This window comes from Ochlerotatus camptorhynchus, unplaced genomic scaffold (genome assembly GCF_037179485.1).
Source record: "Ochlerotatus camptorhynchus isolate MF236.1 unplaced genomic scaffold, CSIRO-AGI_Acam_v1.1 ptg000107l, whole genome shotgun sequence".
NCBI classification, from domain to species: domain Eukaryota; kingdom Metazoa; phylum Arthropoda; class Insecta; order Diptera; family Culicidae; genus Ochlerotatus; species Ochlerotatus camptorhynchus.
The window spans coordinates 2,751,456-2,778,539 of record NW_027040597.1 but is presented as its reverse complement, the minus strand read 5'-3'; the positions used below and the strand labels follow the sequence as shown (position 1 = coordinate 2,778,539).

Genomic DNA, 27,084 nt, shown 5'->3' with positions numbered 1-27,084 from the left:
CAACATTTTTTTAGTTGAGTTGAGTATGTCATCACGTTGGTCACACAATCAAACAGAAGTGCTCTCTGTTCACTGTTCACACATGCTTGCAGCTATTAAGTACATAGAAACCCAACGTAAACAGTAGAGAAAGAAGCGTGTACTATACTTACTTGGTATACTTGCCTTGTCAAGTTCACTCGCTTTGCTTTGCCGGACGAAATGAGCGGAGGCACTGGCGATGAGCGTAGCACGACGCTAGATCAATCTGTGTTGGGACGCGAGCTGGTTAATACATAGCCAAATCGGTCGCCAAATAATCGATCACGTGGAAACAGTGACTGCTAACAGTTGCGCACGTTTAAGTGCATTTAAATCCATCGCCATTCCACGGTTGTGATAAAGTGTGCGGACTATAATAGTGAGGTATGAGTGAGTGGTATTTCGTCGCCCGTGCAGTTTGTTTACTTGCATCCAGTGATTTGTTCTTCCAATCCGTGAACCATTAATTCACCAACATTCAAAAGTAATCGCTAACCTTACCGGAATACCAATGAGTGGTAGAACATAATAGCCAAAACCAGTTGAAGGAGACACATAATAATTGTGCAGAATGAAGGTTTTCTCGGTTTTCAGTATTTGTAGTGACATCATTGGTAGATGAACGAATCGAATCGAATCGTTGTGTTCATATTTATTATACTACTGAGCGGTTTCGACGGTATGAAGTGTATGTAAATATTGACATTGGCAACACCCGCAAGCCGGTTGATCGTGCTCAAAATAAAGCCATATAGCTCAGCATGGAAGGCCTGAAAGTTGACATCATCTGCTGAGACGTTCGAACACTTTCGTAATCGAAAAAGAGGGTTTAGTTTGGCAAAATGTGTGACTATGAATTGGAGAAAAGTTGAATGTCCCCTTTCACTGTGTGGAACTGAGTTCGCGCTCTCGTCTCGCAAGAATATTGTGTTTATTTATAATGCTGACGACTAATTTGGAACAGAACTTTGTATGTTTGGGTGTGATGTCAGTGCAATGTTGTGATTTGGGAAACATATGTTTTTCCGTCGTTCGTTCGTTGGTTAGTTACTATGTTTTAGGAGTGGATCGCGGATGTGATGCTGTATACAGGTTTAAAAGAGGGTTGATGATGATTTCCAAATGTTTTTCGGACAGTCCCTTTGATGGTATCGTGTGCTTGAATTAATATTTCCTTTCGCACTCTCCATAAGTAGGGCAGTATGAGAAATAAGGTGACCTATTTTGCTTATTCTTTATAGCGAATTGGAATGTATATTTGACCCAAATTACCATCGCATAAAATTGTATGTTAATTGTAATGAAGAACAACGACAACTCGTGTCTGGTATACAAAGTTATTGAATTCGGTAATCAATCATAGTATGTTTAGTAGAGTAGTTTACAATATCAATATTGCTCCACATTGCTCAATCGATTTTCAATCAGGTCCTGATCATTCTCCCAAAATTTGGTTGTGATCTCAAACTGCACTGGCCTTTTGAAATTTCTATAGGAACTACTATAAAAAATTGATTGTTCTGTTCACTTCGTCGTAGCCTTGCTAAGCTTAAGTATTCTGGGCACCTCCAGGGGTACAGAGCGAATGTGAAAGATCTACTTCCTGGGCCTTCTTTTGCTTCGCATATTAGCTTATTGTGAGCTCTCAACTTAGTGTTCTAGATGCACTTCCTCAGTTATATAATTGAGAGCTTTCGATGCCTGTACCATTTTTGCATTCGTATAATTGTGTGGCAAGTACAATCATACTTCTATGCCCAGGGAAGTCGAGAAATTTACAGGGCTGTTACAACAGGCGCGGATTTAGCGAATTTGAACTTTCAGTCGCGAAAATCGCGGAAACATTAAATGATGTCACAAAAATTGTGGAATTCATTGTAACCTTTCCGTCCCAGATTATTTTGCTGTCATCAATTTTGTTGTTCATTTGGTTCTCAATTTTTTACCGACTCAAACCAAACCCTGCAAATAATCGAGAAATGATCTCAATTCCATAAGTCACATCGGATTTATACGGAAGCTCCCTGGGGTCAGTCCAATGTGAGACATTCTCATGTTTTTTTTATTTCCAATATGAACCTAGCATTTTTCGTTGTAAAATCCTAAACGAATCGAATATATGCGACTAATAGCCATGTTTACCGGATATTCGAGGTTCTCCAAATCATCCTGGAGTTCAGTTAATTTGTTCTACTATATCAACCAAGACTGCAATAATGTCTGTAGTTTCGAAATATGTCCAAACAAATTCAAAGTGTCTAAATATGTGGATTGTACCCGATCTATTGCTACGTATACAATATGCTATAGGTTCTGAAACCATTCTTGAGATCAGATTATTTTTCTACTAGATCACCCAAGACTAATTCAATATCTGTACACTGAAAATAAAATTTCGTTTAAGGCCTGTACTCGAAAAAAATGCACCAGACAAAAGTGTTCGTCAAAAATTTATTTTAAGTCGGATTTTCTTGAAACTTTCAGGTAATGAACTAATACATATGTATTGTGTTTCGGCATAATTACTTTATTCAATTTCTTTTCCATCGCTGAAATCCCGCACCTTTCCCTTAAGACCCCTCATTACATTTTGTGCAATGGTGGAGCCGACCTTTTTGATCATTTTCATCCATTCTTTCTTCAACTCCCGCTCGTTCTTAAACACCTTGGCGATTTTCGAACCTTGGTTTTCATTATGGCCCAAAATCTTTCCACCGGACGAATCTCTGGTGAATTTGGGGGGTTGGCGGTTTTTGGTACAAAAACAACGTTATTGTCTCTGTACCAATCCAATGTCGATCGCGCGTAATGGCATGATGCCAGGTCCGGCCAAAATAATGTCTCGCCTCCGTGGGACCGCAGGAAGGGTAAATTTCGCTGTTGATGGTACCCATTGTGATGTACGGTTTACTCAGTTTACCACAGTGGCAAGTATTTTTTGGCGAATTTGTCCACTTTCTTCTTCCTTATGTCTTCCTGAACATCAAACCGTGATTTGGCAACGTAGAACTCCAGCCCCGGCATCTGCTTTGCGTCTGCCTTGATGTAGGTTTCGTCATCCATAACCACACACATCGGTTTCGTTAACCACTCTCGATACAGCTTCCTTGCGCGGGATTTGGCCGCCGTGTTTTGTTGATCACGCCGGTTCGGTGCCTTCCGGACCTTGAATACACGAAACCCAGCTCGTTTCATGGTTTGCTGAACGAACCAGGCGGAACACTTTGCCTTCAGAGCCGCGTCGCGAATCGAAAGGTTCGGATTACGCTTGAAATAATCCAACACCTTCCGGGCCTTCACAGGGTCAGCTGTCTTTGATTTTCTTCCACTTCCAGCCCGCTCTCGGTCCTCTGGGACTCCTTAAATGATTTTACCACCCGAAACACAGTTGTATGGGTGATTCCCAGTTGTCTTCCGATCCATCTCATGGTCGCAGTCGGATTTTCCATGACGGCGCGCAAAATTTTCCGGCGATTTTGTTCTTGTTTCGATGACATCTCAATAACCACTGAACCGATTGTTATGAAATTTTGCACATATAAACAAAACACTCCAAACTAGTTATAACCAGATTTTCATCAATCTTTACCCACGGATAAAAAAGTTACACACGGATAAAAATGGTGCATTTTTTTTCGAGTACAAGCCTTATACCACAAAACATATGTGGAACTTCATGCAAAAATCTGACTCAAATCTGACCCCTTTTTTGTTTTGCCTCAGTGGTATAACTGGCATAGTTGGACATCGATCGGTCAAAATAAAATTTTCGTGATATCGACGCTGAGCGTTCATAAGGACCAATGTCGAAAACATAAATAATGGCTTCTTTCGTAAATGTCTCGTAGGTCAAAGTCATTCCATGTAAGCCCCCAATGCTATCGGATAGGAGGACTCTTTCTTTACACAATCATGGTGTTGGTTTTTCATTTTCGAGAATTTCACACAAAAAGTTATTGTTTATTTTTGCAGCATTGGCCCTTACGAAAGTAAGCATTGACGTTGACGGCGACTCTGCAACTCTTTACTCTTAGGTAAAATCCCATAAGCATCTGACAATATGTGCATGAAATCTAGCGGATTTTGTCTTATCTCTTCATTCCTCCAGCAAGCCGCCGTTTCTTCACGCAAAGATTGACAGAATCATATGGGATTTTCATAGGAGTGAATGGGTAAGGAAATGTTCACCAAGTTTCACGCACAAAGTAATGTTTGCTTATGGGATTTTACCATAGGAGTGAAGAGCTACAGAGTGACCGAAGAGGCGAGGTAATGCGTAATGATATGTAAACAGGTAAGGCTCAGATAATTTGTCGTCTCTTTTGTTCCTTCGCTGTTTAAATGCTTGACGGAGTTTGACGTGTAGGCATTCTTTTTTCGACTAGCTCGACAGGAGGCTTTTCAAACGATTTTTTAACTAGTATTTTCAAGTCGGTCAGAAGCCAATCAAGAGCGTTGTTATCGATCATTTTTCTTGTCTAATTGATATATGTTTCACATCGAAGATGCGTTAAACATATCAAAAGGGCCAGGCCTACTGTGCAGCATTTAAGGGGCAAGATGATTCAGAATACATCGGGCCTGTTTAAATCGAAGACTTAAACACGATGCTTCAGAATCCAATGAATGGAAGAATTTATTTGAGAAGAAATTCATTTAATAAAATAATTTATAGGAATTCTTTCAATTACAATTGGCATAAAACTATGATTTTGGTAATTATATGATTGGTTGATCGTTGGAAGCATCAAAGCTAGAAAAGTTAAGTGATGCTCTATTTTCTTCTGACGGTTGGGACATGAGCACTAACTCTTGTCCTTGACTTTTATGACTTATGGCTTACTTACCTTACCAATCAGGCTAACGCCTTGTTGTCCTCTGCTGTCCGAAGAAGTCGTCTCCACTCTACTCGATCCATGGCCACAGTTCGCCAGCCTCGTAGTCTGCGAAGGGTCCGCAGGTCACCTTCTACTTGGTCGATCCACCTTGCCCGCTGCGCGCCTCTTCTTCTTGTTCCTGTTGGGTCGCTTTCTAGAACCATTTTCACTGGGTCGTCGTGCGGCATTCTTACGACGTGCCCAGCCCACCGTAGTCGCCCAATTTTTGCAATGTGGACGATGGATGGTTCTCCCAGCAGCTGGTGCAATTCGTGGTTCATTCGCCTCCTCCACGTTCCGTCATCCATCTGCACTCCACCGTAGATGGTACGCAACACCTTCCGTTCGAAAACACCAAGGGCGCGTTGGTCCTCCACGAGCATAGTCCAGGTCTCGTGGCCGTAAAGGACAACCGGTCTAATCAGCGTCTTGTAGACAGTCAACTTCGCGGGCCGGCGAATTTTATTCGACCGGAACGTCCTCCGGAGTCCAAAGTAGGCACGATTCCCTGTCATTATGCGTCTTTGAATTTCTCTGCTGGTATCATTTTCGGCGGTCGCCAGTGAGCCCAAATACACGAACTCATCGACCACCTCGATTTCGTCACAGGCAATCTGAACTCGGGGTGTTAGGCTAACATTGTCTTGCCTAGAACCTCTTCCTTTCATGTATTTTGTCTTTGATGCGTTGATGGCAAGTCCAATCCGTCTAGCTTCAACCTTCAGTCTGATGTACGTTTCCGCCATCATCTCAAAGTTCCTTGCCATAATGTCAATGTCATCGGCGAAGCCAAGGAGCTTCCTGAATATCGTGCCACTCGTGTCTATCCCAGCTCTTCTGATCACACCTTCTAACGCGATGTTGAACAGCAGACACGAAAGTCCATCACCTTGCCGTAACCCCCTTCGAGATTCAAAGGGACTCAAGACTGTCCCCGATACTCGAACAACGCACATCACTCGATCCATCGTCACCTTGACCAATCGCGTCAGTTTATCCGGAAGTCCGTACTCGTGCATAATCTGCCATAGCTGATCTCGATCGATTGTGTCGTATGCGGATTTGAAATCGATGAACAAATGATGTGTGGGCACGTTGTATTCGCGGCATTTCTGCAGAACCTGCCGAATCGCGAAAATTTGGTCCGTGGTAGCGCGGACACCCATGAATCCCGCCTGGTATTGCCCAACGAACTCTCTTGCATATGGTGACAGACGGCGGCATAGAATTTGGGAGAGTACCTTGTAGGCGGCGCTCAGCAGTGTGATCGCGCGGTAGTTGCAGCAATCCAACTTGTCGCCCTTTTTGTAGATTAGGCATACAACACCTTCCATCCACTCCTCCGGTAATATCTCCTCCTCCCAAATCTTGGCAATTACCCAGTGCAGCGCTCTAGCCAGTGCTTCACCACCGTATTTTAATAGCTCACTTGGAATGATCTACACCAGTTGCTTTGTTGTTCTTCAGCCGACCGATCTCCTCCTCAACTTCTTGAAGATCAGGGGCCGGTAGCCTGTCGTCTTCTGCGCGTGCTCCAAGGTCTGTTGCCGTGCCACCTTCGTTTTCTGCTGCTTCACCGTTGAGGTGCTCGTCATAGTACTGCTTCCACCTCTCAATCACCTCACACTCGTTCTTCCAAGTCCTTGCACATATCGGCTTGCGGCACGTAGCCTTTGCGCGAACTATTTAGCTTTATTCCGTGTGTCGTTTACGCGGTAAAGATTTTCCATCGCCTCGCGATCTCGGTCTTCCTGTTGACGCTTCTTCCTTCGGAAAACCGAGTTTTGTCTGTTCCGCGCTTGTCTGTATCGCTCCACATTCAATCGCGTGCGGTGTTGCAGCATTCTCGCCCGTGCTGCATTCTTCTCCTCTACTAACAATTTGCATTCGCCGTCAAACCAGTCATTTCTTCGGTCCGGGATTGCAGTACCTAGTGCCGCTGCAGCAGTACTACCTATGGCTGAACGGATGTCCCTCCAGCCATCTTCAAGAGTAGCTGCGCCAAGCTGCTCCTCCATGGGTAGTGCAACTTCCAGCTGCTGCGCGTAGTCCTGGGCAACTCCGGCGTCCCGTAGTTGCTCAATGTTGGGTCGCGGCGTTCGACTTCGACGTGTGTTATGCACCATCGAGAGTTTTGAGCGCATGCCTACTGCAACTAGGTAGTGGTCCGAATCTATGTTCGCACTGCGGTACGTGCGGACGTTGATAATGTCGGAGAAGAATTTCCCGTCGATTAGAACGTAATCGATTTGGTTTTCTGTGTGTTGGTCAGGTGATCTCCAGGTGGCTTTGTGGATATCCTTGCGGGGGAAAAAGGTACTTCGAACTACCATACCCCGGGAGGCTGCAAAGTTCACGCATCGTTGGCCGTTGTCGTTCGATACGGCATGCAGGCTGTTTGGCCCGATTGCCGGTCTATACATTGCCTTACACCGAAAAAAGTTTGCATGTACCTTCCGTTAGAAATGCACATGATTTTCATCCATAATCAAAATTAATGGAATTCATCTGAAATTCACATAACATTTATGCGATCCCATTAAATTTATGTGATTTTGCAAAAGAATTTCATCGACCTCAATAATATTCATGTGATTTTGTGGTGGGATTTGCTGCTATGTGATCACAGGAAATCTATGTAAAATTCACATGGATTTCATCCATTAGATATGTGATAAATTTTTTTTTAGTGTATGGCTATAGCGCCATTACTCGCTTTCTGAAAAGAGAAGAGGGAAAGGAAAAAGAGAAGGACAAAGGGAAAAAGATTATGTAAACTCTATGAACATAAACAATATTTTTGAATTGAAATATACAATATAGAAATGCATAGGTGGTCACTACCCGGGTCAAGAACTAGAAAATCCTGATTCTCCAGTTTGACTAAACTAACTAAGTTCTAACTAAAGAGCCTGAATTTATAAAGAAACGACATCTTATCCATCGAGGGGGCGACCCCGGCGTAGTGGTTAGCATCCATACCTCTCACGCCAAAGTCACGAGTTCAAATCTCACCCCCGGACAAGTCACGAATGACCCAAGAGCGTTAAAGTGACTATAATAAAAAAAAAAAATCTTATCCATTTGACAGGTCTTCTGCTCGATTGGAATGACTTTTTCTATGACTTTGACAGACAATCGATTGTTCCAATTTTGAAATATCGCCTCTTTATAAATTTAGGCTCTTTAGTTCTAACGACTAGGGTTCGGTAGTGAATCTTATATCAGTAACGCACCACAAAAAAGGTGATCTCCCAACGTTACTGGTTTAAAAAGATAAAAATTTACAAAATGGAACGAACTCACCAAGTTTAGCCAATTGAACCTGAATGCTACCTGACATGTGTTGATGTAGAAGTCCAAATTGTAGACGAAGCTTGACGAAGATCAACATGAACTAGTCCGGTTTATGGTAGTTGAGCTGAATGTCTTCCCTGCTTCATTAGTTCCTGGGAAAGAGAAATGGCGTTCACAAATTTTACAAGTTTTCTCATGTTACACTTATTTTTAAGGGATAATTTTGAAAATGAACGTGCAATGGTATAGATCGATTCTTTGTTTACTAAAAGATGTTGAATAAAATATGAATTTTTTATTTTATAACCAAAATCTAAGTGGGACTGACGATTACATTTAACGTCAATGAGAAAAATAACCGGGGAAGTGGTGAATCATTTTTAAATCAAAATCCTTCAAGCCATACATCAAATCCCATGAGATTAGCCATATCCAAACTCAAACTGAAAATCGTGAAAACTATATTGGCCACATCCGGACATATTCCAGATATCCTAGGGGAAGTGAACAAAATCTGTCTTGAGACAAATCTCATGATGCGATCTGTTATCTAACATTTCTAACATATTTTTTTTAATGGGACTGACTTGCGGTTACTTTTCGCTGTGGGACAATTTGACTTGGTATTGGTTTTCATTTTTCCTGAACACTTTTTTCAATAGCACAACTAAAAAAACATAGAAAGATAAACTGAATAATGATGCTAACTCAAAATTGATAAAAATGCAGATGGGACTGACTTGCGATTACCGGTAGTATACTATCGAGAAAAACAAATTTGTTCTCTGTTTTGGTGAGTCGGAAGTTTACGGATGTTTTGGCATAGACTATTAAAACCAGTACGAACAATAACTTGATGCTTTAAACTTTTTTTTCACCTACAAAAAGTTCGATAAATAATGTTTAATCATATTGTATCCATCTCTTTCAGTAAATCAACCCGCCGTAGAATGGGCAACGTGATGGACAAGGTCAAAAGTCCGATCCAAGCGATGCGTGGCAAGAAACGTAAACGCGAAGATGATAACTCGGACACCAATGAGGAGATCAACGATTTGCTCGACAGATCACTCGCTACCCCCAAACGGTACATTTTCACGCTTTGTTGACTTTGCTGGTGGGATGAAATGGGATACATAGGTACTTATGCACTTTGCATCTTGTTGTAGGAAGAAGCTTATTTCGACGGCCAAGTACATCTACCAGGCGTTGTTCAAGGAGGAACGCAACTCGGACATTACGGTGCATGCCCTCGGGAAGGTGTGGCACCTGCACAAGGTCTACCTAAGCCAGAGTCCCTACTTTGCGAGTATGTTCAACGGATCGTGGCGGGAAGCGGACGAGGATTACGTTCACATTGAGATTGTGGACCCGAAAATATCCATTGAATCTCTGTTCTCAGTGTTCGGGTCGCTATACATGGATGAGGTCGTGCTGGAACCCAGGGAGATTGTGTCGATTTTGGCCACGGCCACACTCTTTCAGTTGGACAGTTTGATCGATCGATGCGCGGAGGTGATGATTGAGACGACCAATGCGGAGGTAGGTGTATCATAATAATTAACATGTGGTTACTAAAGATATTTCTCAATTTACATCTTTGTTTCAGACGGCAGTTAAATATTACGAAGCCGCTTGCGAGTATGGTGTGAAGAGTGTAAAACAATCCACCTTCAATTGGTTGCTGGTGAACCTGTTGAGTTTGTACTACAAAACCGGCAAGTGGTTACGGTTGATTAGCGTCGAGCTGATGGAACTGCTGGTGGCCAGTCCAGATCTGTATGTGATGCAGACCGAGCTATCGCTCTATACGCTGCTGAGGTATTGGATGTACTTGAAGTTGCACCTGGGGGGAGAGGAGCTCGGTGCATCGGACGAGCAGCTGCAGTATTTTGCTAACCGACAGAGTTCGGTGGCATTCTTGAATACGCCCAAGGGAAGGCAATTCGAAAAGTGCTTCCGAGCGTTGAGATTGCACAATTTACTTAATCACCATGTAGATATAAGGGTACTGAAGCAGGATAATATTGTATCTGTGGAATGGATGTATGAGCCTCTGTTCCAGCAGTGGACTAGCATGCTATTGATTGACCAATCGCTGGACAAGGGACCGAAGGATGTAGACGAGAAATTGTTCTTGGATACTTGCATACGATGTGGAAGAACCCTTCCGGAAAATGAATATCTGAAGTGGCGATGGACGGGATTTAATTTTGGACTGGACCTGATCCTGATATCGGATACAAAAACTCTGCGAGTAAAGCGACATCATCGAACGGAGAACGAACGGCTGCTAAGTCTGCAGGTAAAACGACAATTCCTGATCCGTGTATCGTTAACTTCCCTCAACGACCTGCGGCAGATCAAGCACCAGCAGACGACACCGATCCAGACGATATCGTTGGATAAGAACGAAGAAGCGATGCTGATTATGTTTGACAAGGAGCTCACCTACCCGCTACTGATTTCCGTCAACATGCTAGTGGTGTCACCTCCGCGAACGAATTCCAACCCATCGGGCGCCATTGGATCTCCCACAGCAGGTCCGTCCAGTTCACGGCAGTCGCATCGAGACGAGGAAGAATCCCTGGGTGCTGGTGGAAACAATACCGCAGTGGATTCATGATTACACACCATTCGTGTCAAGCGGGTTCGCCGCCCACCTCGACGCTTTGGAGGTGGTACACCGGGATGTTAAAATGTACTGGAAGAGGCCAATGTACTCTCGACTCCCGTTATCTACCAGAGTTGCGGATTTGTGGGTGGTTGTCAGCTGTTTTCAAAGCGGCCATTATTTCTCGTACGTTTCTTATCGTGCAAATTTGTGTGTCAGCGACACAATTATTTAACACTGTCGTTACGCACAGATAAGAAAAGAAAACTAACAGCGATAAGGTCACAGAATCCATCGATATTTTGGCCGATTCGATGTGTTGGTATGTCTGTCCCATCATCTTCGCGCAGCTTGCTAGCTCACATCCAGTGTCTTATTCCGTAACTAGGACCGCGAAGAATTTAATGCTATAGATGAAGTTTATTTTTTATATGGAGTATGTACAATACGTGGTTTGAATTTTGTTACTAAAATTGCCATTTTTATTGAAAATCATCTTCTGAAATATAACGTAAGAATTTGCTAATATTTGAACTTTCCAACTAACGAGTAAGGTATTTTGTCTAAATTTCTTCTGGACGAATCGTATTTTTTTGCAAGCAATGCCATCGCTTGGTTATCATCATTTCAAACTCTACAATTTTGTTGATGGATTATACGCTGTCAAAGTTTAATATATTTGCTCGTTCCATGTTCCTTAAAATAATTACAGAAAGTTTGAATACCTGAAATTATTGGAATTCCCATTTATATGTGAAAAAAATATTCATCTTCGTGAAATACACATACTTTCAGGTTGTTAATAATTTCCGTACTTCGGGCTTAGCTTATACTCAATTTTCACAGTCCTTCAAAACAATAATTTCTCGTATCCAACGACGTTACCCAAAATCTCCTAATGGTAAGACTAAAGCACCGCCATAATTAACCTACCCGTACATTAAAATAAACAGTTCATTGTGAATTAATAAAGAAATCTAACTAATCCTTTTGAAATACCCAGTAGGTGAACTATTGAATAAAAGATCAAATTAAGTGATTGTAAACGTTCATTTACTATTAACAATCAAAAATAACGATAAGGCGCGCGAGATAGGATATATTTACTTAATTAATTTATTAACTCATAGGACTTAAAAGTGCGCTGAATTCTTCCATCTTGTATTGCTTGAAGTTGATGGGAACGAAAAAGGTATGAACTGATTATATTTTTCCGCAGTTTTGCGTTCGTTCGATCGTAAGGCAATAGCAAATAGATTTACCGACGCAAGGTAGCACTAGGTTATATTAAAATGTAAAAGAACGTATAATCGAAAATAACACTGCTTCCCAATTATTTTTTTTTGTTCATATTATAATAAGATTTTATTTACAAATAACATCAAGTCGGAATTGTTGTTTGAAATTGAAAGCCTTTCGACTGGTTTATATTTTGAGAAAGCCTTGTTGTCTTGAGTGCGGTACGGTAACCAAATCGTACTTTTCAAGATATCTACACTGACAAGCAACATAGGGTTACCATATGAAAAAAATGGTGGGGTTGTGTACAAAACACGATTAAGCTAGATATTGATTTAAAATACAGATGCTGGAAATGCCTGAGAATGTCTTTACTGTGATGGCACTGCGGTGAGCAAGAGGAATGTGTTGTAAAAGGAACTTTCAAGTCGTCAATGTTGGCATCCCTGAGTGAAACTAGAGCACAGGCTCACGACCAGCGTTTATCGGTATTTATACCGATTCCCGAACTAGATATCGGGCCTTATTACGGATGTCACTACATGGTGATAAGGAAGTGATATTGAGAATAAGAGCCGTGATTGCCGTACACATCAAATGGGAATCACTTCCGTGACGACAAGTGACAAATTTTCACCGTGAAATGACATCCGTAATAAGCCCCACCGATATACAGATAAGGTTCCTCAGAATACCGATTTTTTAGATTGTATACCGATTTATACCGATTTTTGTTTTTAAACAATCAAAGCCCGCGCTCGAATTTCGGAGAAAATTTTTGTGAGAGACTTGTATTTTTTTGAATACCTCATATTTTTTGAGCCTTCAAAATTCGACTCATGTTTGCATTTCCTCAACGTTTTTGGCTACCCATCAATCGAGAAATAGTCGATGGCTCTTTCCGGTAATTCTTTCCCTGGAATTTACTTCCACCTTACCTTGGAAGCTTCTTCAGCCTTCGCTCGAATGATTCTTTCGTCTTCTCCCGCCTGTTTTCAACTTTCCCGGAACTTCAAGGATGCTATCAGATTTTTATTGCGGATCCACACTAGCTGCAGGAACATTTAAGAAGTTCTGAAACTTCAGAAAAGTCCAGCGAACTCCAGTGAACTTAAGGAAACATCATAAATATTTTGGAAACTTCACAAGTTCAAAGAGCTTAAGGGAAATTTAATGGTTTTCAGGAACTTTAGTGAAGCTCAGAGAACATCAGGACAGATCAATTAATTTCAAATGAAATTGCTGAAATTATAAAGGAGTTCCGAGAAACTCAGGCAATTTCCGAAAACTTCAGCAATGTCCTGAGGGGCTCATGCAAATTTAGGAAACGTAAGGGAAGTTACATGAACATTAGAACATTGTGAGAACATTTTATGAGAAGGTCTATGCTTTTTAATTCCAAAGTCAATCACTTTTAAAATTTAAAAAAATCGGAAAGATCAGAGAACTTTTTTTTTTTTTTTTTCCTTTGGTTTGTTTTTTCCGTCGATCTTGTTTTCCGTGCTGAGCACCAATGCTACCGACGTGCCAGGAAAGCAGCTCCGACACCTGGACCCTACCTATCGACCCATCAACTCATGAACCGGGGACCAACGGCTTTACTTCCCATCCGAAGGAAGGCATGATCAGAGATGTTATATGCCTCAGAACATCCCGGCGGCGCCGACTGGGATTGAACCCAGGCCTGCTGGGGTGAGAGGTAATCACGCTTACCACTACACCACCGGCGCCGTTTGATCAGAGAACTTCAATGCTGATGTTACAATAAATTCAAGAAATTGTGAGAGCACTTAAGAGATTTCGTAATTTTCAAGAAAGTCCAGAGACCTTTAAAGATGATTAGAGATATCCCGGTAGTCTAATTATAATCAGGAAAATTCCGAGCGCTTCGAGAATGACCAGAGAACTCCAATAAAGACCCTAATTTTAGGAAAATTACAAGAACTTTTAAGGAATTTCTAGGAATTATTTCTAAGTGCATTTCAGGAATGTTCCGAAAACTTCAGGGAAATTGCGGAGTCTTCAGGGATTTATGAATTATGTCCTGGATTCTTTTAACTGTTTCAACAGCGTCTCCAGGAAGTTTCTTTCGTATTCTCCAGGAAGTTCAATTAATTCTCCCAGAAATTTCTTTCGTCTTCTTCTGGAAGTTTGACCATAAGCCAAAGGTTTTTTTGTTCGACTTCTATTGGAAAGTTTTTCCGAGCTTCTTCTGGCTTTCCCTGGAAATGGCTACTTCTGGAAATTTACTTCCGATTTCCAAAATTTTCTGGCTTCCTTTGGATGTGACATCCGATTTATTTTTTTTTTCGGTAGTTTATTTAAATTTTCGCCACAAGTTTCTCAAATCGTGTCTTGGAAGTTTCCCGGATGTTTTTCCAACTTTTCTTAGAAGTTTCCTCGAACTTCATCCATTTCATTTCGGAGTGAGTCCATTTTTGAAGGATCTGCCTGTTCAGATCGGCCATTTCACGTTTTTTGCCCAGATCTCCAGTCCTCTGAAACTGGCGTCTACGAACATTTCTCAAGCGAATTAGTAATTGGGTGTGAGAATCAATAGCAACAAACGTACCCCTCACAGGAACTTGTCGAACACATGCCTCGTCAGCCTCGGATATGGCCTGGTGGAGTCCTTCCAACGCCCGGTCGATATCATCTACGGTGTCGAGCGGTGGATTTTCTTCGATGTTTCTGTCCATCGTTCGTCCGTACTGCACCCAGAGGACATGGTGGTAGTCTTTTCCCATGCAGCTTCTAGCAGGAATTTTCGGAGACGAGCCAGCCAACGGCTGAAAGTCTCCTTAATAAAGATATAAAAAAAAAATTCTAGCAGGAACCACGTTGCAGTCACCACCGGTTGGTGGTCGAAGTTGAGATTGTTGTCCGACTTGGATACTCCGACGTTCGACAGGAAAAAATCCAGGATGGATTACCCGTAGGAGAGATGAAAGATGGTTCATCCGGAAACTGCACAGTGTACAGTTCATGTTGTGCGTGGTCGAACAAAAGACATCCGTTCCGGTACCGCTGGTAGCTCCGCCAAGCTTCATGGGGGGCATTCAGGTCGCCCCAACGATGAATCGGGAGCTAGTACGAGTGATGGTGGTCAGGTTGTTCTTGAACTTTCTTGCTAATCCGTTGTCGGTGGCACACTGTCGAGGGCAGTAAACAGTGATGAACCGGACATTTCCAGTTGGCGATTCGACCTCCACACTATAGCGAAAACAAAAATATGCGAACCCGAGCTTATTGTCAGTGCGAACCTCATCCCGAGTCAGATTACAAAAACAATCGTTTACACTGACGTTCGACAGGCAGTAAGCCGACCCAATCTTGATACCCGATCCAGGTTGGAACTGAATAAAAATCGAATTCTCTATAAGAGCTTCGATGATACAAGTCTAGATAGAGCTGGAATTAGGGCGTAACAGCCTTTGTAAACAGTGACTTCTCTGGTTGATTTCTCGGAAATCAAGGCACGCCTACACAAACCAACATATCCACCGGGTAGGAGAAGTCTTCCTCTACTCGATGGTGATGTCGATTTTCCAGGGAGAGCCATGACTTCCGAGAAATCATCGAGAGAAGTCATTGTTTACAAAAGCTGTTACGCCCTTATTTCAGCTCTATCTAAAAGTGCGGATGTAAGGCAGGGGGTAGAACTTAATTCCTTTCTTGACGACCGTAACACCACCCCCTCCTATAGTTGCTACATTCATATAGCGAATTCGTTTATTATCGGGGTTAACACCAGTTCCAACCCAGTGCGAAACCGAACTTTTTGTCAGTGTGAACCTCAACCTGAGCTAGGTTTTAAAAACAAACGAGCAAACTGACGTTTGTCAGAAAACAAGCAGACCCAATCTTGATACCCGATCCAGGTTGGAACTGAATAATAAACGAATTCGCTAATAGTCTGGCGGATAGAATTTCGATCTATCATAAAGCGGAATAAATTCAATATATTTTAGACCAACAATTGAAAAGGTACGATGAACTTTTATAAACAAAACGATGATTATTCTTTCCTCGCCAATCGAACGCAAATTACCGGCATTATCGGATAGGGAAACTTTTGCCAACCCAAAGATGGTGTTATTTTGTTTAGGCGAGTCTTGAGTCACCAGAAAAGGGTTTCCGAAGTTTTATTCGCAATAGCTGATGTGCTCTTTTCGGTTGTTGGTCGTGATTTGCTCGATTGATTCCGCTATTTGACAGCTCAATTGGTTCCCGAGATTCTATCCGCCAGACAATGAATATAGCGACTATACCCCCTCCTGGAGCTGGTGCGATCAAGCCGGTAAAGTTGTGGTTAGGCAACCAGAAGCTGTCGCCGGACTTTAGGTGGGTCTCGGTTAAAAGGCCCACGTCGATGTTATGCTTGCGGAGGAAATCAGCAAGCTCAATCTTTTTGTTGCTATAGAGCAAGCATTCCAGGTGACGAAAGTTAGCAGTTTAGACGCCCTACAGGATGATGAACTTACCGAGTACTTGGATCTGCTCGGGCTTATTGCGGCACTTACGAAGAGCACCGATAGCGTTTAATTTGAAAAATTATGTTAAAACAGTATACGGTTAAAAGCGAGAGAAACGCACATTTTTGTTATGGGGTGTGATTCTTCGGTTTGCCTTCTTCTTTGGGAAGAAAGCCTCTGTTTGGTGGAGGTAATGAAATTTGTGATATTCAATCAACAATTTCGAGACGGAAAAACTTTCTTACGATCACTTCGTTTTTATTGAGAATATTTTTGTTCACTTTTGCATCATAATACAGTTACATTACAATAATATACAATCAACAAATTATAACGGTTCCGTTTTTTTTTCAGCTTACCATTTCTTCCCCATTTTCCTTTGCATTTTGCATATCCCATTTCGATTGGTTTTCACTCTTGCTTTCACATTTGCTTTTCCTCTTAATTGTTTTTTTGTTTGTTTATATCTTAAGCTACATTCAACTTATGGGCTAGTGTTTTTCTGTTTCCTTTTTTTTTAATATTCGCGCGTTTCATTTTAGCAATATTCAAACATTTTTCAAGGGAAAAAAGGAGACGGAACATGGATTTTGATTTCCCTTCCAACGCTGCCGGTTATTACAGTGTGGTTAATCGTTACACTTACTCGCTACTGGTAATAAATACGATTATAAAAATAGCGTCTGTTTTTATTTTCTTCTTCGCATTGTATAATTTCATTTCAACTTCTGCTGGGGACTCAGTTGGGAGCGGTGTCAGAAGGGTACAGATGTACAAGAGAGTGTTCTGCAACAGAGCAGTTAGGGTCGTAGGAGAAAAGTGGTTTCAACTGGTGGCGCTATTTTGTTTTGTCTGGTTGTTACTGATTCATTTTCCTTCTGATCCATTTTCCCTAATCGTTTACCTTCGTTCGTTAAAATTTACTCAGCACAAATGGCGTTTCGTTTGTTGCTTTGATTTTGCTTGCTTGTATTATTTTACACTTAGGAGTTAATTCCGTTTTTGTTTTGTTCTGTTTTGGCAGGTATAGCTAATTTCGCTTCCACATATAATAAATAGTTGATTTTTTTTACAGTTGTTTTACACATTTGTAAATAAGAAAAGATCGAAGAAGCACAGGCAAATCAAGGCAACTATTATGCGGTTTTGTTTTAATTCTTCATCAAAGTTAACTTTACACGTACCGTTTTTTTTTTTCAAAGATGAAATCATTTAATACCGCTTTATTTTTTAGAATTGAGTGCTTTTAAGGACATTAATAAACGAATCAACAAGCGTTTCAAGCAAAGCTTTTTCTCATGCCTTTTTAGCTTGCAGCGTTTTCGACTTAACCTTTTATCCGTACGGCAAAATAGTGATCTCGTTCTCAATTTCTATTGTTTCTTGTTTCTTCTCTTGCTGGGTTTTAGATTATTTATTAAATGTTTTCCGTTTGGATACAAAGAACACAGGCGTCAAATCTGCAATGCTTGTTTGTTTTAACACGACGGTTTCAATTATGTTGTTTAAAGTTAAGAATATTGATCACACACGCAAGGCATTTATATGTTTTTGGATTTTGTTGTTTTTGTTTTGAATAGATTTGAAAGAGATTGTTATTATTGTGATTTTCCATTTCCACTTTCCTTTTGTTTTTAGTTGTTTTTTTTTTGTATAATTCGATTATTCTACGCAAGTTTTTTTCATCCTAGTATATTCCGATGCGCGTTTTTTTAACAACATATTTTTTTTGTATAAAAAGAGACGCTCATAGATGCTAGTTTGGGGGGTTGTGTCAAATTAACTCCAAAAACTGTTACTCTTCTCGTTTCACGTTGGCATACAACTTTTCAATATCATTCTTGTTCGGTTTGTACTGTGTAGACTACTATTACCTTTCCTGGATATTCCTAGTTCGTGCTGTGGTAAGCAAGCAATAAGTTATCTAGCTGTGATGAAACAATTTTTTAAATTTATGTCGATGTTTTCATTTTTAGGTTGACGATGCATTTTATTGAAATGTAGCAGTATGACAAGCTCGAATCAAATATGCTCAAACGTACAGAACCGAGAAAAATTTCGCAACTGTTATTCAACTTGTACGTCACCCGTTGGCCAATCCACTCAAAATACTCACTGTTTGCCAGAGCTGTGAAGTGATTTGTCATTGTCATTGACAGACTTTCACGCGATATTGACATAATTGTTTATCACGTAGTCACTGATAAAATTGATCCTCAAAAAAACCTTTGTCAAAATCTCATTCATTTTTTGTCAATGACAAACATTCACCTGGCAACAAAACGTTTGATTTCGTGCATTATGTGTCACATTATTGTTATCCAAGCAGTTCAGGACGTAAATGCTTGTTCACTTTAACGGCTCCATGTCTTTTTTTTTGCTCGAGTCATTTAATTTCGTTACAAATTTAGCTAATAAAAAAATCTGCACATATTCGTCACTGACAGCATTGTCACTGACAATTCACATGGTTTGCCTTGACTGTTAGCTCAAATGAGTGACCAAAGCAGAATTATGAATATCGCCGTGTATTGTTGAAATTTTGCAGCACTGACTGTTGGCAGGCCGGCACCGGTGGTTTAGTGGTAAGCGTGACTGCTTTCTGAACCCAATGGATCTGGGTTCAATCCAAGACGAGGTCTGAGGCTGCCTTCCTGCACATTCGAATGCCGTCAATGGATGGCAATCGATGTCAGTCAGTGATTGGCACTAGATTGCGGAACCATGGTGGGTATATAAATGGTGATACAGCTTTGTCACTATATAGGCGAGGAGGTCGTGGCGGCGGGGGGAGGGAAGTGCGGTTTTAGATCAAATTGTAAACAAACTCGGTCGCTGTCCCATACAAAAATCCAACATGGCTGAATCATGAATTTGACACATTAGAACACCTATATGTAGTCACCTTGTGTGGAACAGAGAACGACGTTAAATAAAGGAATGAAGAAGAAGACTGTTGGCAGATTTGGACTCCGCTCACCTTAAATCAACACGCTTTGATTTCAACCTTCAACCGATTGTGTGCCCAGCTGTCAATTTTGTCTTCAACTACTTTATCTTCTTCTTCTTCTTCATTCCTTTATTTAACGTCGGTCTCTGTTCCGCAATCTGTTGCCAATCACCGACGGACCTCGATCACTGAAAAAAGGTTTCACTTAGTTTCTATTAGGAACGCACATAATATTTTTCCAAAAACTAAAAATAGAAAAGAGAAATAATATAGATTTCATTGGACACATAAAGTTCATTTGATTTAGTGGTGCAATTTCCAATTATGGGATCAAATAAAAATTATGTAAAATTCACAGGGCTACAAAATGGTGAGTTGACAACCTGGAAGGAGCGGAATACCTAGCCCTGGTCCTCACAAGTTCCTACTTCACGCCTCCTCGAGTCATATGATAACAAAAGACTACCAGCTGAAACATGGACACAGCTGGTTGGCGTAGCCTGGGCAATGTTGCCAGTCCGGCAATATCATAGTGAAGAGGTGCGACGCGAACACTGGCGCGGTAACCATAGTACGGTGATAGAGGAAATGCTTCACCAAACCTGAGCGTCTGCTCACCATGGAGGTGCGGCTCAAAACGGCGTCTGTTCTCCATGTTAGGAGCGGCTGATCACCGTCCTAGTGCCAGCGTGGGACTCTTAACAGAGCTGTGCACGATGGTCCCCCGGATGGAAAAAAAAAACAAAGTTGCAAATACCAAATAAAGAAATACGGATCGGAACAATCGGCACAGACCTACGCGACGAAATAAGGACTACGATTGGAAACTCGGAACGTGGAACTGCAAATCGCTCGGCTTCCCGGGTTGCGATAGGTTAATCTATGACGAACTTCAACCACGCAACTTCGAAGTCGTAGCACTGCAGCAACTTTGCTGGACGGGACAAAAGGTATGGAAAAGCGGGCATCGAGCGGCTACTTTCTACCAGAGCTGTGGCACCACCAACGAGCTGGGAACCGGCTTTGTAGTGCTGGGTAAGATGCGCCAACGCGTGATTGGTTGGCAGCCGATCAACGCGAGGATGTGCAAGTTGAGGATTAAGGGCCGTTTCTTCAACTACAGCATCATCAACGTGCACTGCCCACACGAAGGGAGACCCGACGACGAGAAAGAAGCGTTCTATGCGCAGCTGGAGCAGGTGTACGACGGCTGTTCGCAACGGGACGTCAAAATCGTCATCGGTGACATGAACGCTCAGGTAGGACGGGAGGCAATGTATAGACCGGCAATCGGGCCAAACAGCCTGCATGCCGTATCGAACGACAACGGCCAACGATGCGTGAACTTTGCAGCCTCCCGGGGTATGGTAGTTCGAAGTACCTTTTTCCCCCGCAAGGATATCCACAAAGCCACCTGGAGATCACCTGACCAACACACAGAAAACCAAATCGATCACGTTCTAATCGACGGGAAATTCTTCTCCGACATTATCAACGTCCGCACGTACCGCAGTGCGAACATAGATTCGGACCACTACCTAGTTGCAGTATGCATGCGCTCAAAACTCTCGACGGTGCATAACACACGTCGAAGTCGAACGCCACGACCCAACATTGAGCAACTACGGGACATACGTTCAGCCATAGGTAGTACTGCTGCAGCGGCACTAGGTACTGCAATCCCGGACCGAAGAAATGACTGGTTTGACGGCGAATGCAAACTGTTAGTAGAGGAGAAGAATGCAGCACGGGCGAGAATGCTGCAACACCGCACGAGATTGAATGTGGAGCGATACAGACAAGCGCGGAACAGACAAAACTCGGTTTTCCGAAGGAAGAAGCGTCAGCAGGAAGACCGAGATCGCGAGGCGATGGAAAATCTGTACCGCGTAAACGACACACGGAAGTTCTACGAGAAGCTAAATAGTTCGCGCAAAGGCTACGTGCCGCAAGCCGATATGTGCAAGGACTTGGACGGTAACCTTCTCACGAACGAGTGTGAGGTGATTGAGAGGTGGAAGCAGTACTATGACGAGCACCTCAACGGTGAAGCAGCAGAAAACGAAGGTGGCACGGCAATAAACCTTGGAGCACGCGCAGAAGACGACAGGCTACCGGCCCTTGATCTTCAAGAAGTTGAGGAGGAGATCGGTCGGTTGAAGAACAACAAAGCAACTGGTGTAGATCAACTACCAAGTGAGCTATTAAAATACGGTGGTGAAGCACTGGCTAGAGCGTTGCACTGGGTAATTGCCAAGATTTGGGAGAAGGAGGAGATATTACCGGAGGAGTGGATGGAAGGTGTCGTATGCCCAATCTACAAAAAGGGCGACAAGTTGGATTGCTGCAACTACCGCGCGATCACACTGCTGAGCGCCGCCTACAAGGTACTCTCCCAAATTCTATACCGCCGTCTGTCACCATATGCAAGAGAGTTCGTGGGGCAATACCAGGCGGAATTCATGGGTGCCTGCGCTACCACGGACCAAATTTTCGCGATTCGGCAGGTTCTGCAGAAATGCCGCGAATACAACGTGCCCACACATCATTTGTTCATCGATTTCAAATCCGCATACGACACAATCGATCGAGATCAGCTATGGCAGATTATGCACGAGTACGGATTTCCGGATAAACTGACGCGATTGGTCAAGGCGACGATGGATCGAGTGATGTACGTTGTTCGAGTATCGGGGACACTCTCGAGTCCCTTTGAATCTCGAAGGGGGTTACGGCAGGGTGATGAACTTTCGTGTCTGCTGTTCAACATCGCGTTAGAAGGTGTGATCAGAAGAGCTGGGATAGACACGAGTGGCACGATATTCAGGAAGTCCATCCAGCTCCTTGGTTTCGCCGATGACATTGACATTATGGCACGGAACTTTGAGATGATGGCGGAAACGTACATCAGACTGAAGGCTGAAGCTAGACGGATTGGACTTGTCATCAAAGACAAAATACATGAAAGGAAGAGGTTCTAGGGAAGACAATGTTAGCCTCCCACCCCGAGTTCAGATTGACGGTGACGAAATCGAGGTGGTCGATGAGTTCGTGTATTTGGGCTCACTGGTGACCGCCGAAAATGATACCAGCAGAGAAATTCAAAGACGCATTATGGCAGGGAATCGTGCCTACTTTGGACTCCGGAGGACGCTCCGGTCGAATAAAATTCGCCGCCGCACGAAGTTGACTGTCTACAAGATGCTGATTAGACCGGTGGTCCTTTACGGCCACGAGACCTGGACTATGCTCGTGGAGGACCAACGCGCCCTTGGTGTTTTCGAACGGAAGGTGTTGCGTACCATCTACGGTGGAGTGCAGATGGATGACGGAACGTGGAGGAGGCGAATGAACCACGAATTGCACCAGCTGCTGGGAGAACCATCCATCGTCCACATTACAAAAATTGGGCGACTACGGTGGGCTGGGCAGTGGGCACGTCGTAAGAATGCCGCACGACGACCCAGTGAAAATGGTTCTAGAAAGCGACCCAACAGGAACAAGAAGAAGAGGCGCGCAGCGGGCAAGGTGGATCGACCAAGTAGAAGGTGACCTGCGGACCCTTCGCAGACTACGAGGCTGGCGAACTGTGGCCATGGATCGAGTAGAGTGGAGACGACTTCTTCGGACAGCAGAGGACAACAAGGCCTTAGCCTGATTGGTAAGTAAGGTAAGGTAAGTAAAATTCACATGGATATTTTCCACTGGTTATGTGGTTTATTTTATGAGTGATTGCCATCCATTGAGGGCAATCGAATGTGCAGGAAGGCAGCTTCCACACCTGCGTAGGATATCGCACCCATTCAACACACATGAGCCAGGACCAACGGCTTTACTTCCCTTCCGAAGGAAGACGTGACCAGAGATTTTTATGCCTCAGAAAAATCCCACTGACCTCGGCTGGGATTGTCTTGCAACTACTCCACTCACGATACAATCAAGTACAAACGAGCATCAACCCAGCCTGGTTGTTCACAATGAGAATACTTTAAACGAAGGAAAATACAAATATCCGCATCAACTGAAGTGAGCCGATATGTGTCAGGGCCATGCCAAAGACAGTATTTTGCCAGAGACGATGTTTTATAAAAGACGCGCAAAGAGAATAAAAGTAAATTTGCACGGCCAGCTAAGTTATTTTGTCTGCAAGGTTTGGAAACCCGCAATTTTGTATTTACTTCGAGTGACTTTTGATTTGACCGTATCGGTAGTCATTATTTCAAGCGTAACTATTCAAATCTACGTATCTGATTTAGTAACCAATCGACGATTTGTGGCAACTGCTAGCACTGCTCACAGAAACTAATAGCGAATTCGTTTATTATTCAGTTCCAACCTGGATCGGGTATCAAGATTGGGTCTGCTTGTTTTCTGACAAACGTCAGTTTGATCGTTTGTTTTTAAAACCCAGCTCAGGTTGAGGTTCGCACTGACAAAAAGTTCGGTTTCGCACTGGGTTGGAACTGGTTCCAACGCCGATAATAAACGAATTCGCTATAACATCACCAGCTAGTAGGGGAAAGATTCCCCTACCTAATGATGATTTTTGTTTGCGTGGATGAGTTAGCAGTTAAGACAAATAGTTACGCTTAATTTGCAAAATTCCGTTGAAAAGTGCGGCATCCTTCTGTAACAATACACCGAATAAAACGTGGCAAAATGTCAGTTTTTTCTGGTTTCCAGGACTAGGAATATAGCCCAAGCAGCAGTCTCCGCCGTCAGCAGGTGGGCGTTTTCGGTTGGCTTCCAGCTCTCCGCACCAAAGAGTGTACGGTGCCATATCCGCCACTCGGGCCATCTGATTCGGGGACCACCGATCACCATCCAAGATCATCCGATTCCGTTCAAGAAAACAGTGATCATCTCAATAGAATAAACCTCGTCGGCGTGGAAACGGTTACGATGACATCGATCACGCAGTTTGGCAGTGTACGGATAATGACACCGCCAGAGAGCGACTTTTGAATATCCTCGTGGCCCAAGGAAGACAACCCTATGTTCCTATCAGAGACGTGTTGGGAACTCGCGATATCTGCTATATGCAGTCGGTTTATGTGTTTCTTCAAATGTCTAGTATAAGTATCTTTTTTCTCTCTTTAATAGTTTTTGTTTGTCTTGTCCCCCCGTCTCGATGAGTCTCATCGTCGCCCACTGGTCACCATAGCCGGTCGAACTCCAGACGAAACTAGAACCGCACTACCGTTCATACTGGCGACAATGTACCTCTCTAACCGAGTAAGCCGCAAGTATTCGGCCCAACTCATACTAGACATAGAATTAAGAGAATTTTGTTACAAACAAAGAACCATGAATTGTCGGCTCCGTAAAGCTAACGCGGTTGAGCTTTCAAAATAAACGAACTAGTAAAAAAAAAGAAAACAGTGCGTGTTCTGGGGGTAGTTCTGGATCGCACCCTAAGCTTCGATCAGCACTTCAGGATGGTGAAAGAAAACTGTCGTATCCGCATCAATATCGTGAGGACGATCTCCCGCCCGCACCGCTCCAGCAACCGTGAGATCCGCCTTCGTGTTGCCTAGCCACCGAGAAGTTCAACCGCATCCTCGCTCCAACATACAATACCTACGTACGCATCGTATCCGGCCCTTCCACGCCTGCAGACGCCACATGTGTGGAAATCGGAATCCTCCCTTTCCGCTTTCGGTCTGCTGCCGCCATTGCCACAAAAGCCGCTGCCCTTGCCGCTAAAACATCCGGGAACGATAGGGTATTTCTCTTCAAGGAGGGGAACAGAGCCCTCCGCACTACAGTCAACCTTGACCTCCCCCGGTGGCCAGGGTCCACTGGCATGGAGAGAACAGTTGGCGATCAAACGTTATCAAAATAGATAAGCGGATTAAAAGTGGATTCCAAGCCGGAGATAAGCAAGAAGCCACCCAGGAAGCTGGGGGCCTCCCTTAACTCAGTCGGCAAAGGCGCAGCTACAAAGTAAGACCATGCTGGAGGTGGCTGTGTTCAATTCCTGGTACGGTCTAGTAATTTTTCGGGTTGGAAAATTTCTCGACTTCCCTGGGCATAGAAGTATGATTGGACTTGCCACACAATTATACCAATGCATACAGCCATCGAAAGCTCTCAATTAATAACTGTGGAAGTGCATCTAGAACACTAAGTTGAGAGCACGCAATAAGCTAATATGCGATATGCAATAAGCTTTAAATGCGAAGAAGAAGAAGAAGAAGAAGCCGGAGATAACTCCTCTGTTGCAGAGCTTCTCGGGTCCGTCTATCCGGGGCATGTTCATCGCTTTACAGACGGATCGCGGTCGCAGGCTGGAATTGGACTCGGAGTAGCAGAACCGAACACTGCAATAAGTCAAAATCTACCGGAGGAATGTTCCGTCTTTTCTGCGGAAGCCGCAGCAATCACTCCGGCAGATCGACCGATCCTCGTGTTAACGGACTCTTACTGCGTCATCCAGGCGCTGGAAGCTGCAGCCCCGAGCCACCCCTGGATACAAGCGCCCGGTACCTTTATGCTTTAACCGTCTTTACGTGGATTCCCGGACACTGCGGTGTTCCCGGAAACGAGACTGCGGACAGACTGGCGGGATCTGGTCCCCGCTACACCAGGAACGTACCCCTCTTAGACGTCAGGCGTTGGATAACGAACACAATCATGGAAACCTGGCAGCAGGAATGGCTCCAGACGCGGACCACTTTCCTGAGGAAGATCCAGGATACCGTACGACCCTTGATGGACAGCCACAAGTATAAGGACCAGCGGATCACTTCAAGTCTCCGGTCCGGCCATGCCAGGATTTCCTGTAATTTCGGTGGGACACCTTTCCGCAAGGTTTGTTTAATTTGCAGCATCCCCGCCTCGGTGGAACACGTGCTGTGTGTCTGCCCGGAGTTCCGGAAGCTACGCGAACAACATGGACTCCCGGAGAACGTCAGTAATCTGCTTGGTTACGACCCCTCGACGTTGGCTGCGCTGATCACTTTCCTGAATGACGCCCAACTGTACAACCAAATCTAGCGCTCTCATCGTTGGCTATTTTTTCTGCCGTCGGGGTATCTCTCCCAGACGGTGGAGCTCTACCTTGTTCACGCATGTATTCTTCGCCACAGCCCCGTATGTAATTCTCGTTTTACATAAAGTTTTTAAAGTGTTGTCCTGTCTCTCTCGGCGGGTAATCAGAGCCAGGTGTATGATACGTTAATGTTAAATTGAAACCTTCTTCTGAGGCAAGCCCTAAGCCTAACCTCTTCCTACCTTATGTGAGGAACTAGGCCCATAATTCATGTTCTATCCGAATGATTGCATTTTGCGTTTTGAGCAGCAGTTTCCCTCTTTCTCTTTTGAACGATTACCTATCTTTTTTCAGAAGCATTCTGATCCAGCCTAAAATCAGTTTGCCGACGAAATTTTTGCCATAGCTTGCTACATTTCAATTTGGTGCACCAGTTACCCTATTACATTGGGGGAATTACGACATCAGCAGTAGAGAGGCCCTCTTATTCTGCGCCGCGAGTGAGGTGACTCTCCATCACCCCTATTCTGTGAGCCACGTAACTCTCTCACCGGTGACGTGACAATTGTCACCTCGTCTCCATTTGATTTACACGAAGAGTCACCTAACACCTAACA

At 43.5% G+C, this 27,084-nt stretch overlaps 1 protein-coding gene and 1 long non-coding RNA gene across 2 annotated transcripts; one reads left to right on the top strand and one right to left on the bottom strand.

Moving 5' to 3' along the window:
- The first annotated feature begins 235 nt into the window (after positions 1 to 235).
- gcl (germ cell-less) lies at positions 236 to 12,139 on the top strand. The gene is made up of 4 exons (XM_065219630.1): positions 236 to 405; positions 9,127 to 9,282; positions 9,365 to 9,737; positions 9,805 to 12,139. Exons 2-4 carry the CDS (start codon positions 9,146 to 9,148, stop codon positions 10,819 to 10,821), a joined length of 1,527 nt encoding a protein of 508 aa, XP_065075702.1. The 5' UTR covers positions 236 to 405; positions 9,127 to 9,145; the 3' UTR covers positions 10,822 to 12,139.
- Positions 12,140 to 19,171: 7,032 nt separating this feature from the next.
- Positions 19,172 to 27,071, bottom strand: LOC135699389 (uncharacterized). Its single transcript, XR_010517519.1, has 3 exons — positions 23,961 to 27,071; positions 23,392 to 23,765; positions 19,172 to 19,530 (listed from the first exon to the last, which is right to left on the bottom strand). It is a non-coding gene; the product is annotated as an uncharacterized LOC135699389 (long non-coding RNA).
- Positions 27,072 to 27,084: the final 13 nt, after the last annotated feature.